Here is a 16,322-nt window from a genome sequence, read left to right on the forward strand (position 1 = left end):
TTCTATCTTCTTTATATGCCTATACATTTATACTATTAAGTATATAGATTATCCATCCTCTATCTTTACAAGTGTGTTTCCTGCGAATAATTTTCGGAACTCTTAATTGAGTGTCCCTCATCACTCTATTCAATTGCTTGTTGGATGGGGTACCTTCATGTTCCATAAAGCATCATTTATGGCCATCCATATATTGTTTATAATAGCAGCTAATACACACCATACAAAACTTCTGCTCATCCTTCCCTTAGCTGCCTTGCCAATCCATATGCCTGCGCTTCCCAATTGTATATTATTATTCTTTAACTGTTGAACATCATAATAATACCTATTAATAGAGGAAAATGAAATCCAAGTAAAGATTCTAGGTTAAATTATCTAGACTTTCATATATTACGTAAAATTCTCTAATGAGATTATCACATACCATTTTTTTCTGTGACATTTTAAATATATCAGCCGAATTGATCTGGGTCTCATTTCCTCATATATAACACAACTCAAACATGAAATGAGAATATATATATATATATATATATATATATATATATATATATATATATATATATATATATATACAAGCACCATAATTTGTGCACTTACTGTGATCCATCAATTTCAATAGTATCGATTCGCATGCAGTTTGTATGTACACTGAGCATAGTACTAATTGTCACGTATAATTCATAAAATATCATAAATTTATTTTGCTATTCTTAACAATACTATTTTTTTCCTTTGTTATTCTTTTTTTACTAGAGAATATGCACAGTCCAAATATAAATGTGATGGTTAAGTGATTATTTTTTCTTTTTAGTTTACAACACGAGATCTCTTTTGTTAAGGATTAGGCAGTATTGGCTCGTGCCAAAATGGTTAGAAGTATCTGGAGATTCAATTGACTTTTTTTTATTTACGATGCGATAAAATAGAGTTGGCTGTACTTTAATGCTAAATGCAAATAATTCTTGGAACTTACATTTTCATCTAGAGTTAAAAATGGTATTGTAATTTACCTTCTTGAAGAGAAATACGGGAAAATTCTAACCCGCATCAACTTTCAACTTAGATGCTACTTTGAGACTTAATTATCATCAAGAATATGAAGGCATTTCTCATCAAGGGAATGCAGTTGAAGTATGACAAATAAGGTGAAAGTGAATGTATGTGTGAGAATCCATGAGATGGTACTTTTAAGATGAAGTATCTAGTCATCGATATTATGATTGGCTAGTTCTATATTGCCTACATCCATTGCTGCATTATTTACATAAAAAATAAAAAATAAAACTATTTCCAGCCTATACTATCTACATAATGGAAAGGATGGTGCGTTTTCTGTTGCTTTCTTTGTAACCTTCTTTTCGATGAAATTTGGTAAAAAGGTACATGCAGAGTTGTGAAGTAATGATCGATTGTTACCAGTTATATTTCAAAGAAAAGAGAGTTGAAAGACGATAAACAGCTTAGGTATGAAGTACAAAATTGATTGCGCTGGTCTACGAACTGTATTCCAATGCGTGAAACTAAAGCTTATCCAGCTGTATAAGTAGTAGTTGAGAATTTTAAGAAAAGTTAAAAAAGACAAAGAAGAAGAGGAGAAGCAAACATAAATAGAGGCCAAGTCACGTTTTGCTAGCCCTTCTTAGGAAAGAACAAAATTTTGTAGAAACCCATAAAACTTTTATACCCTTTTTGCTAACTCATTGTCACAAGTTATTTCAAGAGAAGCGAATGTGACAAAAGTTATTGTATATTCTTATGTCAGTTCGAAAGTGTTATGACTCGTCATTTTTTCTTGATATAAATTCCTTAACTTTGTTGACACTTGGTGTGAAATGAGCTGAACAACACCATTGCTACAACAAAGGATGGATGTTTCATATTTAACTCTTTTGCCTCCACAAAATTTACACTAGGAAACCGCATTTAATATGACATAATCCACTGATGGCTGGACATTTCCCAAGCAGCGAACTTCTCTAAAATCATAACTTGCATATGCGGACGATATCTTAAGGATATATTTAACCTAATATGAAGATATAGTCGTTGTTATTTCTAACATAAATGTTTTAAACAAACTTAAATTTCTACTTATCTAGCATGTTTTTGTCATAAGCAATGACTATCTCGTAACAAGAGAACTTGCTCGTTTGAAACAGTAGCGACCTCGATGAACGATGTATTAGCGGATTCAACAGTACTTGAGCTAGCAACAAGATGTCTGATGCTAGTTTCAGCCTTGTTTGCCTCGTACTTGTGCTAGAAGGGCCTCTATTTATGAGATTGCATCATTTTGTATAATTCACATTTTCTGCCCTTTTTGTTTTCAAAGTTCTAATTAGTTTATTATGTTTGCTCGACATTTTCAGAACACTTTTTTATTCCTTCAACATGAGATATAAATTACATCTTTAATTTTGCACTCCATGATATTTCTTTCTACTGTAATAGCCCAACAAAAAATCACAACAAGAGTAAAAACAATTCATACAATCGGACGATAAAAAATTACATTCTTTCTTGAGGAGGAGGAGTATGCACGAAAACAGCGCAAATGAAGAAAAGAAAAATACGACTGAAACTAATCAAAAGCCTCACGTACATGTGGTTCCAACACTGATGAAATTAATTCAGAAACCCCAATTTAATACTCTAGAACAAAATTTGAAAAACTTCAAAAATTAACCGGGAAACCTCAATTTAATACTCTAGAACAAATTTGCAAAACTTCAATTAGTACAATCAAACAAAAAAAATAAAAATTCAACAACATATAATTTAACGTAAAACTATTAAGACAAACCAAAGCAAGAATCTCGAAAAGCATAAGAATTTACTAAGCAATGTAATAGATACCAAAAAAATTCATCTTGATTAGGTCAAAAACTCAAATCATTGTCACTATCGGGTTGAGATCGAGAACCCCACAATTATTGAAAGATGAAATTGGCAAACATGGGAAAGACTCAAAAGAATCCTCTGAGAAAGAAGGCAAAAGTTAGATGAGAATGAAGAGAAAACAAAGTAATAACATAGAAAGAGAACTAAGAAAAGCAACAATAGAGACCTAAAATAAATTGTTGCATTCAGTTGGAACTTCTTGAAATTGAAAAAAAAAAAGGAGAGAAAACTAAAGTTGGAGATGAATGGATTGTTCTTATATTTTCAGATTTAACACAAAACCATTAGATGGCGAAATTAGATTAAGGAAAAATAGATTAAGGAAAAGAGGAAACTATAAAAAAGAAAGATACATGAAGCTGAACTCTGTTGAAATCAAGAAGAGAATTGAACAAAGTTTTGTGTATCTACATGCAGAAAGCGCTAGAAAATGCTAATAAACGGAAAACCTTGTTTCCATTTACAAAGACAGTTGGATACATATTTAGTTTACATATAATGACTTGATTTAATAAGTGAAAGACACGTAAGTAATGAAATAGACGATAATATAGACAGCAATCGGAAGACAAAAATGTCCTCAATTCTAAATTTATAGACATGATGCATCCACGTAGAAACAAGGCTCTTCTAAATTATACTAAAGTTAAGTGTTCCGATCTCATTTCTTTTAATAAAGGAAGTTATTACTAAGTGAAAACTTTTTAGTCAAAGTAGAACCACAACAACACCGAAATATTTAGCTCAAATAAGTTCCTTAAACATAGATATATTTTAGTTCTCATATTGTAGTATTAAGTATATATGATGATTAAAGCTTACAAAAAGTTAATATTTTTGTCCTAGTAAAAAATAATCAGCTGAGTTTATTAAAATTACAAAAAAAGTACATTAAAACTTTGTTTGTGTCTTCATTTTTCCCAATTATCTCCGGCAAGATAAATATTTATTGGTAAGTCTCAACATATCCATCACATGGAAGAATTTGATAATGAGAATTCTAACTCATCATATAATCATTATTAAACATCCTTATCGCTACCATTTTTATTTACCTAATACGTTAATTTTCTTCATTGAATTTAATACACGTTGTTTGTTATATATGAATAAAAATAGAAAATATATTGATTATACATCTTAGAAGAAAGTGCAACAATATTAAGAGTATTATTCAAATTAGGAAACTATAATTTTAATTACAAATAATCCTTTTGAAGCTTAACTTCTTCTTGGTAATCAACCAAAAGTTTATTTTACCAGAATTTTAAAGCATACATGCTGTCAAATTGACGTGATAAGAATGAACGTTTTAGTTATTTATATTTATGTAGTTTGATTAGAACATATTTACATGCTTTCAATGATGATTTTTGTGCTTTTAAACCCTATACTTTGTCTCCTTTGCAACAGTAATTAGGTTGAGTTATACTATGAACCATGTTAAACCTCCATATTTCTTAAATTTCTCAATACATCCAATCCTAATATGATTAGCAATATTACACGGGATAGTCAATACAAGCATAAATCAAGTAGAACAGTCTTTGCACACAAAGGAAGACAAAAGATAGCGGCAAACATGGTGGAAACACATGGTACAATAGGCTTTGTAGATTGCACAGAAGTTGCAAACACGGTGGAAACACATTGGAAGCTTAACATTTATCTTCTAAATTATATGTTAGTTCACCTGGTTTTTTCACAATGGGTGGTATTAGTACTATTTTGTACTCATTCCCTCGAGCAAAAATTACATAGGGGAGCCAACAAAAGCACAAATCAGACAAATATCAACAACACTCGCAAGATGAAAAGAACGGTAAAAAGGAATCTACACATTTCGATTATGCTTAACTACGGCTGTGGAAGAATCATTTCAATATGGAAAAATCATTCTTAGATCGAGTAAAATCAAAAGTGAAAAAAGAACAGGAAGAGACAAACAACAACATCAACATCAACATCAACATCAACATCACCATGAACAAACAACAAGCAAGTCAGAATCATGAAGATACAGAAAAGTCAGAGCTTAGCAACATACCGTTTAGAAGATGTATTAGCTGCAACAGAATGAAACAAGAGGTTAATCAATCGCGACATCAACATCCTTCAAATTCAAGCCTACACTGACAAGTTCTAAGCTCATTGAGATGAAAATACACACAAAGAGGGGTTGATTTCATAGATAGAAACCGACGGAGAGACCTAGGAATGAGCGCATATACCATCTCCTTCGAAACTTTGCCAATTTGGAAGGCTTATTGTTTTATGTTTCGTGCGACACTATTTTGTTTTTGTTGGATTTTAATAAATCAATAAAATAGTCACTGGGACCCACCCAGTGACCTTGCTTTTGAAAAAAAAAAAAAAAAAAGAATAGCAATTTATATGCATCCAAACATATAGGTTTTACTAGCTATCTTTCGATATATTGATGTTCACTTCTCTTATTTTTTAATATCATACCATTGTTTGATTTGTATTTTTTTTTTTTTTTTTGCTTTTAACTGCCAAGACCACCCCTCGCCTCTAATAATTCTTTACCAGACATATAATCAATATGGTAAAATTTACTGTTTACCTCATCATCTATTCGTACAAAAAAGAAGTTCAGTCCCCAAAATGAAGTCCATTAATGTTCAAATTACTTAGAAGGAACAAGCCATTTCTTTAAATTAGTCCTTACTACATTATCTCCCAAAATTAGGATTCAATCTGGGTGTAGGGGCGGATTTAGCTTAGTATTTGTTCGGATCCTGTATTTGTATTGAAAAATTCAAGAATATATATCAAATACGACTTGGGAACCCACAAGCATAACCATTCTCTTTATATTTTTTAATTTGATATGGGTTTGGAACCCACAAGCATCAAATTCTGAATTCGCCTCTGTCTGGGTGTTAATTTTAACACGATTTTATTAGTCTCAATGAATATTTTATGGAGTTTCATTACCTGAACAAAAAGTGTTTGTCTTTTTGTGAACTTGGAAGGATCAAACCTGTTCAACTTCATCCTACAAGAACAAAAAACAGACTTGCCTTTATAACTTAAACGGACAATTTTAAACATTTGAGTTAAAAGCTTGAAGAAAGTGCAAGATTTATAGAAGTACAAGGACTTAAATGAAGTATAACAAACGGTAGTTGCATTCGTAATGTTGCGAGTAAGCGTGACGCATATATATATATCTTGCAATTGACGAAATTGCCACTACGCAAAACTTTGGTTTTACGGAGCAAATCAATAATATGTCCCCAATGTACCACACGTTAAGCTAAAAAGTACCATCGATATGACAGCATTAAGGACCAAAAGGGCATTTCAGTTCAATTACACAACCCTTGCAAACCCTCTCATTGACTCTCTCAAAAAGTGATAGTAATTTTAGAAAAATCTCTCTCACAAAATCTTCTATTTTATCATTTCGATAATAGCGATGTTTAGTTAACAGGTATGAAAACAATTTTATATAGATGTGCTCTTTTTATGATTTAATTAATTTTGATCGGGGAATTAAATTATTCTTATTTGGTTTAATTTGATATGTTTAGCGTTGATTAAGTGATTTTTGGTTTGATTGAACTGATGTTGTAGCTTCTTGAGCTGGATCTTAGGTCTGAAAGGTCTGGGTTGGGCGGGCCGGGTTTTGATTTGCTCTGCTCGGGTCGGGTCGGGTCATGTTCACTCCGAATAAGTTCAGATCTTTTGGGAGAATGTTGAACCAGTTAGGAGACTTGTTTTGTACATTTACTAGTGTGAAGGATTTGATTTTTTTTTTTTTTTTTTTTTTTTTGGATTATATGAAGTATTTGTGTTATGGTTTATAGGTTAGTTGAAAATGTAGAAAATCTACTGTTAGAGAATTCCAAGTTATTTAATATTGAAATGGGAATGGTCCGGATGAAGGGAACTGATATTGAGGATTCGTAAAGACAACTCTAAATAACTTGGGAATAAAGTGTATCTGTGATTGTTGTATAACAATGTTGTCAAAGGCGCGCTTCAGCTCAAAACATGTTGAGCGCTTCGCCTCGCTTTATGTGCGCTTCAGTGTCATCATCAAGCCTCTAAGACATACTCTTCCCTTGCCAATGAGCCTCTCTGGAAGAGGTGACACTAGATAATTGATATTTCGCTTGATCGTAATGTTTTTACAATTTCTTTGTCCATGTATTTGTTATCCATGCTTATTATTATTAGTCTTGAACTTAACATATATACACACACACAGACTCTTTTGCACCATTGCGCCTTTTTTCATTAAAGCTCACGCTTCATTTGCGCTTAAAACCCCAACTGACCTTAGAGCTTTTTTGCGCTTTTCGCTTCTGATAACTCTCGTTGTATTTGTGTCATGATTTGTGATTGAATAGCGGTTGCTTTTCCGTTAGACTGCTGGAGTCATTTTTAAATGCCTTTGCTGTACTTTGGATCAGTCATGTCAGGCGTTTATTTTTCCAAATTAATCTTCACAGGCCAACTTAGTATGATTCCATTAATGAGAATCACTTTGAAATGTCGAAATCACTGCTTAACTACTATGTTTTACATTACTTTGGACATGGATAATGTTGAGCGTTCTCTAACCTTTCTCGTTAAACATGCTCTGATAAAGCATTGCTTTCTGTGCTTGCAGCTTCTGTTTCCTTACCCAACTGCAAGATCAAGGTATGACTGTAGAAGTTCTACGGGAATGTAGTGTAATAAGGAATCTGTTCCTGCTCTCTTTCATTACAAGGATCAGCTGTTAAAATGTGATCATGATACACCTGTAAAAAGTTCTGTAAGGGTGACTAAATAAGAAATTAGCTATATCTCATTTCTTTTTGGAACAGTCTTTTTAGGCTGTGAATGTTGAGATTTGTTTCATATGGATAGAAATGTTGGCAAAGGCATGATGGGACAGCAGAACTATGAACAAGGCCGCTATAGCTCTGTAGAGACTAGAAATGAGGTTATTGGTTCTACAAATCAGAGATTTTTTCAGGATCCATCTGGTTCTATTAATACAAACATAAGACCACCTGATTTCACTGCACCTGTTGGAGCTAGGCCTGTAAATTATTCTATTCAGACTGGTGAGGAGTTTGCTCTGGAGTTTATGCGGGAAAGGGTGAACCCTAAGCAGCATCTTGTTCCGCATGCTTCTGGTGGGACTAGTGGTGCAACTTCTTATATGGACCTGAAGGACATACTTGGAATATCTCATACAGGTTCTGAAAGCGGATCAGATATCTCCATGATTGCCCCAATGGAAAAAGGTCGAGATCAAAATCATGAGAGATCTAGGACTTCCGTAAATGATGAGAAGTCCTACCACCAAGTTGTGCAATCTGTGCCCAGAACCTCATCAAGAAATAGCAACATCCGTGGGTATCAAAGCCACGTATCTTCTAGATCTAGCACATCAGAAAAGTTGAGGTTTCTCTGCAGTTTTGGCGGTAGAATTATGCCTCGTCCAAGTGATGGAAAACTTAGATATGTTGGAGGTGATACACATCTTATTCGAGTCAGTAAGGATATTTCTTATGAGGAGCTTATGCAGAAGATGTTGACAATATATAGCCATGCTCATACCCTAAAATATCAGCTTCCTGGTGAGGATCTTGATGCGTTGGTGTCAGTTTCTTGTGATGAGGATGTGCAGAATATGATAGAGGAATGTCATGTTCCAGAAGGTGATGGATCACAGAAAATGCGGATTTTTCTCTTCTCTAACAGTGACTTGGATGATACTCAAGCTGGGATTGAGAATGTTGAAGGAGATTCAGAGATGCAGTATGTTGTTGCTGTCAATGGCATGGACTTGGGGTCTAGAAGAAACTCAATTGCTCTGGCAAGCACTTCAGGAAATAATCTCGATGAGTTTCTTAGTTTAACAATTGGCCGGGAGAATGGTCGAGTTGCTGCTGATGCTTCTCATTCAGTGGCTGGTGTGCCTCTAACTGGTCAATCTGGTCATGTGATGGTGTCAGGTTCATTACATGCCTCTGACTCCAACCAACAAGGGTACCATGGTCAAACTATTCATCACGGCGGTGCTGAATGGAGACCTTTACCCCCTTCCATGCCTGTTGACAACTTCCAAAATTTAGATGCCAAAAGCACTGGTTTGCCACAGTACGGGCATGATCCTCATCCACCCAACTCCTCACAACTCACAGATAACTTTGTTGTTAGTTCTGGCCACAGTTACCTGAATGGGGAAGGAGGTTCAACTTACGAGCAGCCATATAGAAGTTCGCATATGAACAGCCAAGAAGCACCAGCTGAGGTGGTAAAAATGAAAAGAGACGTCTCTTTCCAGAAGAAAGTTGAACTTGCTAAAGATCAATCTCTGGAAAAGGAAGTGCTTAAGGACGCAAAGATGAAAAGAGAAAGCTCTGCACAAAAATTGAATGAGCCTGAGAAAATGCGGTCTGCGGAAACTGAAAAAGTTGTTTCCTCGAATTCAGTTGTCAATTCTGCCCCAAGTCCTGTTTCCCGAGTTGAAGCATCAAATTCTGCTGCTACGGCAGTTTCTGGAAATTCTGTCTTGCCATCTAAACTGAATGGGAAGAGTCAGGAACAAGTGCAAGGCACAGTGTCTCTTGGAGCTGTTCAAGAAGAAAAACCCGATGGATATAGTGAAGATGGCCTCTTTTCTGCATCTGGTAGAACTTTGAACGCAGGCTATGGCGATTGTGAAGCATACCCATATGACCTTAGCTATGAGCCACCTTCAATGCCTCCACGAGTTTTTCGTTCTGAACGTTTGCCCAGGGAACAGGCTGGCCTAAATCGCTTGTCCAAATCTGATGATTCCTCTGCTGCGCAGTTCATAATGACCCATGCACACTCCGAAGGCAGCCAGCAGATCCTGGAATCAGTTGATAAATTACATGATGGAAATGTGAATCCCTATACTGGGAGGTTTATACCTTCTGATAAGAATCTGTCTGCTAATCAACCTGCTACCGAAGAGAAAAAGGTTGAACATCAGCAGACTGTAGAGTTAAGTGACAATGCCAAGGGAGTTAATTCAAAAGTTGGTGAAGATGTTTCTGAAGCAAATCTTGAGAAGCCAGAACTGAAAGCAGCAACTTATGCTGATAAAGTGAAATCGGGACCAAATAATCCTATCACTAGCAATACTGTTCATGACGTATCTGCTTCCAAGCCACCGGAGCTTCATTGGGGTGATGCAGCTGCAAATAGACCAGAGGAAAATAAACCTACAGGGCAAATACAGCCATTAGCTGAGAGAGAGCCTCAAGTTGCAGCAGTGGCCACAGGGAAGCCATCTGCTACCAGTGGCTCTCCTGAGTACGGGGACATTCTTATTGACATTAATGACCACTATCCCCGAGAGTTCCTCTCTGATATTTTTTCCCAAGCTAAAATAATGGGTGATTCATCAGTGCCTGTTCCAGTGCGCGCTGATGGAACTGCTTTGAGTTTGAATATGGAGAACCATGAACCAAAGCACTGGTCTTTTTTTCAAAAGCTAGCCCAAGATGATTTCATCAGAAAAGACGTGTCTCTGATAGACCAGGATCATCTTAGTCTCTCTTCTACTCGGGCAAAGGTTGGGGATGAAGCATCCATTGATTATGGTTATCCTCCTTTTAGTGGTGGAGCTATGATAGACCATATGGACTCCCGAATGAATATTGAAGGTGATATTCAACACCCATCACGCGATAATGTTGAACCATCCACCATGAATATGCCTTCAGATTACAATCCTTCTCAAACCACTGTCATTCAAAACACACAGTATGATGGATGCATACCCGAATCCGATTATCAGGTATTCTTTTTAAATTGTTGCTTCTAGCAGCGTAATTGTGCTCAGGTTATATTTATTGTCTCTTATTTTCTGAACTCGTACAAATGTGATTAAAAACCCCTTTCATTTAACTTGAAGGATGAGAACCAAGAAGTTCAGGATACTGGTTTTCCACTTATTGACCTCTCTATGGCAAATTTTGATCCAAACTTGTGGACCTAAGCCCTCTTAAATATCATAGATCAGGCATATCTTGTATGTATACTATTTGATAGTTGAGTCTTCGGTGAATGAGTGATGCATACAACCGAAGGTAGCATAGGTTACAGCCAGTAGTAACATTTCTTCATGCCCAAAATATGGGATAAATTCAAGTTTTGATTTTCTGCTTACAATTTTTATATGACAATAAGTTTAACATGAAGGCTAAGAAATTCGTGGTTATTGGAAAAAAAACACTCTGTTAGGAGCTCAATATATCTTCACTTCTCGAGTCCTATCTGCGACATTGTTGCGTTGGTTGGTGAGGAGGGTGCTTTTGGTTCATATACTTGGCTTGCTCTTCTGTATCTTGAATTTATGCATTTATTTAGTGCAGATATGGAGAGAGTATTTTTAACTTGTTGCTTTACTTAGAGATGGAGGGGGCTTTGCATTTATATGCATGGTGTGCTCTTCCACTTCTTTAGTTTATGCATTTGATGTAGATATTGAGAATGCTTTTACCAATCAAGAATGTATTAAAATGGAATACATTTTAAAACTCATCGTTTCGTATTTCTATTTGGTGATTTGCATGTTTTGACTAGCCAGACAGATTAGACATCCTTTTATTTAAGCTGTGATAAGTACATGCAGCTGTAGTTTGAGTCAATTTGCAGTGAACCTGTTTTACTTGCCTCGCAGATTATCAAGAATGAAGATCTTGAGGAGTTGAGGGAATTGGGTTCTGGAACATTTGGAACTGTTTACCATGGAAAATGGAGAGGAACTGATGTTGCCATAAAGAGAATAAAGAAAAGCTGTTTCACAGGTCGCTCATCAGAGCAGGAGAGATTGGTGAGCGTCTTTGTATTTGTATAATTCTGTCTGCCACAATATAATTAATCAGCACCAACCCTGATCAAAAAAAAAAAAAAATAATTAATCAGCACCAACCCAACCAAAAATAATTAACCGGCACCCGTTTTCCTGATTCATTAGCTTGAACTCCAACTTTGTAGATTAGAGTTGTTTGAGAAAAGTTGTATGAACAGCTTTTCGCTTGCATTTTTATTTTGGCATAATACATAAATAAGCCCTTAAACTTGGCCTCAGCTGGCAAGTATGCCCTCCAACTTTGGGTGTGCACAAGTAGGCACCTCAACTTGTATAAAGTTGAACAAGTAAACACGAATGATGACATGTCACTGATGTGGCACATAATATTGAAGATATTGAAGGGCCACGTCAGTGCCATGTCAACATTTGTGTTTACTTGTTCAACTTTATACAAGTTGAGGTGCCTACTTGTGCACACCCAAAGTTGGAGGGCATACATGCCAGCTGAAGCCAAGTTTAAGGGCCTATTTATGTATTATGCCTTTTATTTTTCATGCTGTAACTTTGTTAGCAGTATGGAAATAGATGTTGAGCAAATTTCATTGTAGTTCAGAAATCTAATTCTGTTTTGATCAAATTTAAACCCGTAGAAGCGTATTAGTTCATATATTTTTCATGCTATGAGATTTTTTATGCTAGCATTTTCATAATGGAATCATTCAACTATTTCCAGACTCATGAGTTTTGGCGTGAAGCTTCAATTCTTTCAAAGCTTCATCATCCAAATGTGGTGGCATTTTATGGTGTAGTGCAAGATGGGCCAGGGGGAACTCTTGCCACAGTAACAGAATTCATGGTGAATGGGTCTCTCAGACATGTTTTGCTTTGCAAGGACAGGTGTTATTTCTAACCTTTCAACCTTTTGTATTATTTCTTTTTGTATCTAGCTCTGTTTCGGTGTTTCCCCATGACGGAATTTCGTACTTCTGACTATTCTGACTTACCAGACACCTGGAACGCCGCAAGAAGCTGATAATTGCAATGGATGCTGCATTTGGAATGGAATATCTGCATTCAAAGAATATTGTACATTTTGATTTGAAATGTGACAATTTGCTTGTCAACTTAAAAGATCCTTCCCGACCCATCTGTAAGGTGTGTAAAAGTATATAATGGTTTTTTATTTTTTTCTTTTAGAAATAAAAGGTCTGATGACTGTAATAACTAGCTGAGATATTTGGATCTAGGAGCACCTTTCCTCGGCTTCTTTTAATTGATCATTCATGTAATGATCTTAATAGTGCCTTTGAACTGTAAATAATTTCCTTCGCCACTAACATTGTTATTTTCTCATCATGACCATTAGTACCAAGTTCTATTGGCAGAAAATTCATTTCTCCAAGAAATAAACAATAAGATGTGTAGTATCAAGCAAAACTAAAAAAGGTCCTGTCAATTTTATTATAGGTTGGTGACTTTGGACTTTCAAAAATAAAGAGAAATACGTTGGTCACTGGTGGTGTTAGGGGAACCCTTCCATGGATGGCTCCAGAGCTATTGAATGGTAGCAGTAATAAGGTTTCTGAGAAGGTAAGCTTTCAGATCCTAATCTTTACATTCACATATACAAGTCCGATATGTCAGTACATTTTTGTTTCTTTTTGTGGCATGGCGATGGGGAGAGCATATTTCTTGCTGATCAACTCAAATTTCTATTATTAAATTTTTATGCTAACCCGCCTTTAACTTGTGATGGGTAGGAAGTACGTTGATGCTTCTCTTCATCTGTTTTCCGAACCTTGGAAATCATTTGGATGGCCTGTTCTCTCTGTTTCGTTTTCTGTCTATTAAATTTCTGCAGTCAATAACCTCTGTCCTTTTGTTTTTCTATACTCCCTCTAATTTTCTTACTTGGTAATCTTTGTTTGACAATCAAATTGATAAGGACCCTAACCCATAGATACAAGAGATGTGAGAAATTAAATCAGAATGACCTTCTGAGTGGTATTACTGAAACTTTGCAGGTTGATGTTTTTTCCTTTGGGATTGTGCTATGGGAAATTCTGACTGGCGAGGAACCTTATGCTAATATGCATTATGGAGCAATTATAGGTTTGCTTTACTCAATCATCATCTTAGCTTTGTCTCTTGCTGTTCAGTACTGACTTCTTCTTTTATTGCTTTCTTGACGTGAAATAAAGCTACCACCTGTCAAATCTTTTGTTTCCTAGTAACCTACAAATAGCTGCCTTTAAAAGTAAACGAGTGAGTGAGTGTGAGAGCTCATTAACAGCAAAAAAAGCACCAATAACCAATTCTTTTGACTGGGAAAAAAAGCTGCATAAAAGTGTAATGCATCAAGTCAGGATGTTTTATTTTCATCCCCCTAATTACAGAATGATTGCTTTTATATTTAATTAAGAAATGTTCAGTCTCTTCAAGGAGCAACACATTAAATGATGTTGATGCACTTGAGAGTCAGAATGATGTTGATACTATAGCTGAAAGGCACTCCAGAAAAGCAATTTAATGAATAAATAGAAGTATAGCAGGTCTAATTGCCTCTAGTTTCTACTCAGCTCGAGTGCCGCCAATCTTCTTGGGAGCCTCTTGGAATGTCTGGCTAAACATACAGTGTAATCTATAGTGGAACACTATCTACTTCCCTTAGTCCCACCCTCATAAATATCTTAATGTTGTCCAGTAAAATAGCTGGGAATTATAAGAGTCAGAGTTGAAGTTCAGAAATTCATGCCTCTTGATATCTTATGTTATATGCAGGTGGTATAGTCAACAACACCTTGAGGCCACTTGTTCCAAGCTACTGCGATACCGAGTGGAGAATTCTTATGGAACAGTGTTGGGCTCCAGATCCTTCTGTTAGGCCATGTTTTACTGAAATTGCCAGACGCTTACGTGCTATGTCTGCGGCATGCCCAACAAGACCACTAGCTCATCCACCTCAAAACCAACAGTCCAAGTAACGACGTGGGCAATTTTTCTGTATTCCTGCCTCCATATTCTATAAGCTGTTTCTATAAGGATACTGGACATATCTGTATATCATATTTAGTGGGGAGAATTGCCTCCTTCAGGTTGTGAAATCGCATTGTCGAAAAACTAATGATCGACAGAGTATATATATTATTCCCGAGAAGCATGAAAAAAAAATCATGATATATTGCAACTTGTAAAGCATCATTTGTATCTAAAAATGGAACCTTTTGCCTTTGAAAGAGACTGATGTTGGTTCGTGTGATAAAAGAGTTTTCCTTTTTGCATTTTTGTACAGAAAGCCTAGATGTTTATCCCACCATTTATTTAGGTTCTTGATTTATGTAGGAACTAAGAAAAATTCTCTTCTTTAGTTTGAGGGGAAGGAATAACAAAGCTAGAGAAATGTAGGTCTCTCCAGTTTTGGCAAATTTTATCCCAGAACAAATTTTCTTTTTCACTCTAGCAAGCTTCTCGTACGAACAGGGCTAATTCATCCAACATCATTGCCTTCTAATTGCCTAAATATTACAACCAGATTGAATGTACAAGCTTAAAATGAAAAACTGATTATTACAAACATTGCAAACGAATTTTTTAAACGGATAGAGGGTCAAAAATATCCCTGAAGTATGTTAAATTCACAACATTTGCCCTCCGTTGCTAATTTGGTCTAATCATACCTCTACAATTACTTAATTGGACAAAAAATGACCTTATTCCGCACAAAATTTAATAGAGCATAATTAGAAGATTAATAAGGACATATATGGGCTTATAATCATACATTAAGGGCATATTTGGACATATATGTATATATTAAGGATATATTTGGACCAATTTACTACCTAACTGCAAGTTGCATTATGACGCAACTTGATTAAGCTATACTCCCTCCGTCCCAAAATTAAGTATTGTTTTAACTCATTTAACGTCCATTAAAAAAATAACAAATACAAGATATAGTTTATTAACTTTACCCTTATTTATTAGATGTTTCTTGAGAATTGAACACTATTAAGAAGAAGTAATTCTTTAATTTCAAAAGAGTAGTTTGGTTTTACAAAGATTGAGTTTTAATTTCAAATAAATAGGCTTCGTTTACAAGGCGTTGGTTATAGTTGCAAAGCTAAAGGGTTACTTTTTAATTGCAAATCCAAGCATTTTTTTTCAGTGGGAAGCTCTGCTTTCTCATTGCTCTTCTTGACTCGCTGCACCAAAGCAAGTAATAATTCAACTCTTCTGAAGTTTTAAGGATTTGTATTTAAAAAATCATGTCATAGTTATATTTATTTTTAGTTCAAATAACTGAATACAAAACTTCTGTATTTGCTAGGACATTCCATGTAGTACCTTAACAAAGATGTCTACTTCTATCTATTTATAAGACACTTTCATGTCCTTCCGGATTTGATGATAGACAAAGATTTCTCAAGGCGCTACTATCAAATTGATGTTTTCGATTCAAAGTCTTCTACTTGGAGCGTTGTTGTGAAGTGTTTTACTGCACTATCATATGTGGATATGTGCCATGGAATTTATTGGAATAATGCAATTCATTGGGGTGAATCGTTGTATTTTGACGTTGATAAGGGTGTGA

General features: G+C 35.4%; 1 protein-coding gene and 1 long non-coding RNA gene across 2 annotated transcripts; one reads left to right on the top strand and one right to left on the bottom strand.

Annotated features, from left to right (window-relative positions):
* Positions 1 to 1,737: 1,737 nt before the first annotated feature.
* LOC132040639 (uncharacterized) lies at positions 1,738 to 5,630 on the bottom strand. The gene is made up of 2 exons (XR_009410739.1): positions 4,955 to 5,630; positions 1,738 to 2,985 (listed from the first exon to the last, which is right to left on the bottom strand). It is a non-coding gene; the product is annotated as an uncharacterized LOC132040639 (long non-coding RNA).
* Positions 5,631 to 6,153: 523 nt separating this feature from the next.
* On the top strand, positions 6,154 to 14,964 carry LOC132040645 (uncharacterized). The gene is made up of 8 exons (XM_059431302.1): positions 6,154 to 6,367; positions 7,553 to 10,708; positions 11,594 to 11,746; positions 12,462 to 12,625; positions 12,736 to 12,883; positions 13,196 to 13,318; positions 13,753 to 13,840; positions 14,510 to 14,964. Exons 2-8 carry the CDS (start codon positions 7,787 to 7,789, stop codon positions 14,710 to 14,712), a joined length of 3,801 nt encoding a protein of 1,266 aa, XP_059287285.1. The 5' UTR covers positions 6,154 to 6,367; positions 7,553 to 7,786; the 3' UTR covers positions 14,713 to 14,964.
* The last annotated feature ends 1,358 nt before the right edge of the window (positions 14,965 to 16,322 follow it).

Source organism: Lycium ferocissimum, chromosome 2, assembly GCF_029784015.1.
Source record: "Lycium ferocissimum isolate CSIRO_LF1 chromosome 2, AGI_CSIRO_Lferr_CH_V1, whole genome shotgun sequence".
NCBI lineage: Eukaryota > Viridiplantae > Streptophyta > Magnoliopsida > Solanales > Solanaceae > Lycium > Lycium ferocissimum.

What these genes read in the sequence shown, in the direction of transcription:
- LOC132040645 (XM_059431302.1), top strand. Translation starts at nt 7,787, where the DNA reads ATGGATAGAAATGTTGGCAAAGGCATGATGGGACAGCAGAACTATGAA. An exon ending in GTTTTGCTTTGCAAGGACAG is followed by an intron (nt 12,626 to 12,735) that starts GTGTTATTTCTA and finishes CTGACTTACCAG; the next exon opens with ACACCTGGAACGCCGCAAGA. An exon ending in GTAATAAGGTTTCTGAGAAG is followed by an intron (nt 13,319 to 13,752) that starts GTAAGCTTTCAG and finishes GAAACTTTGCAG; the next exon opens with GTTGATGTTTTTTCCTTTGG.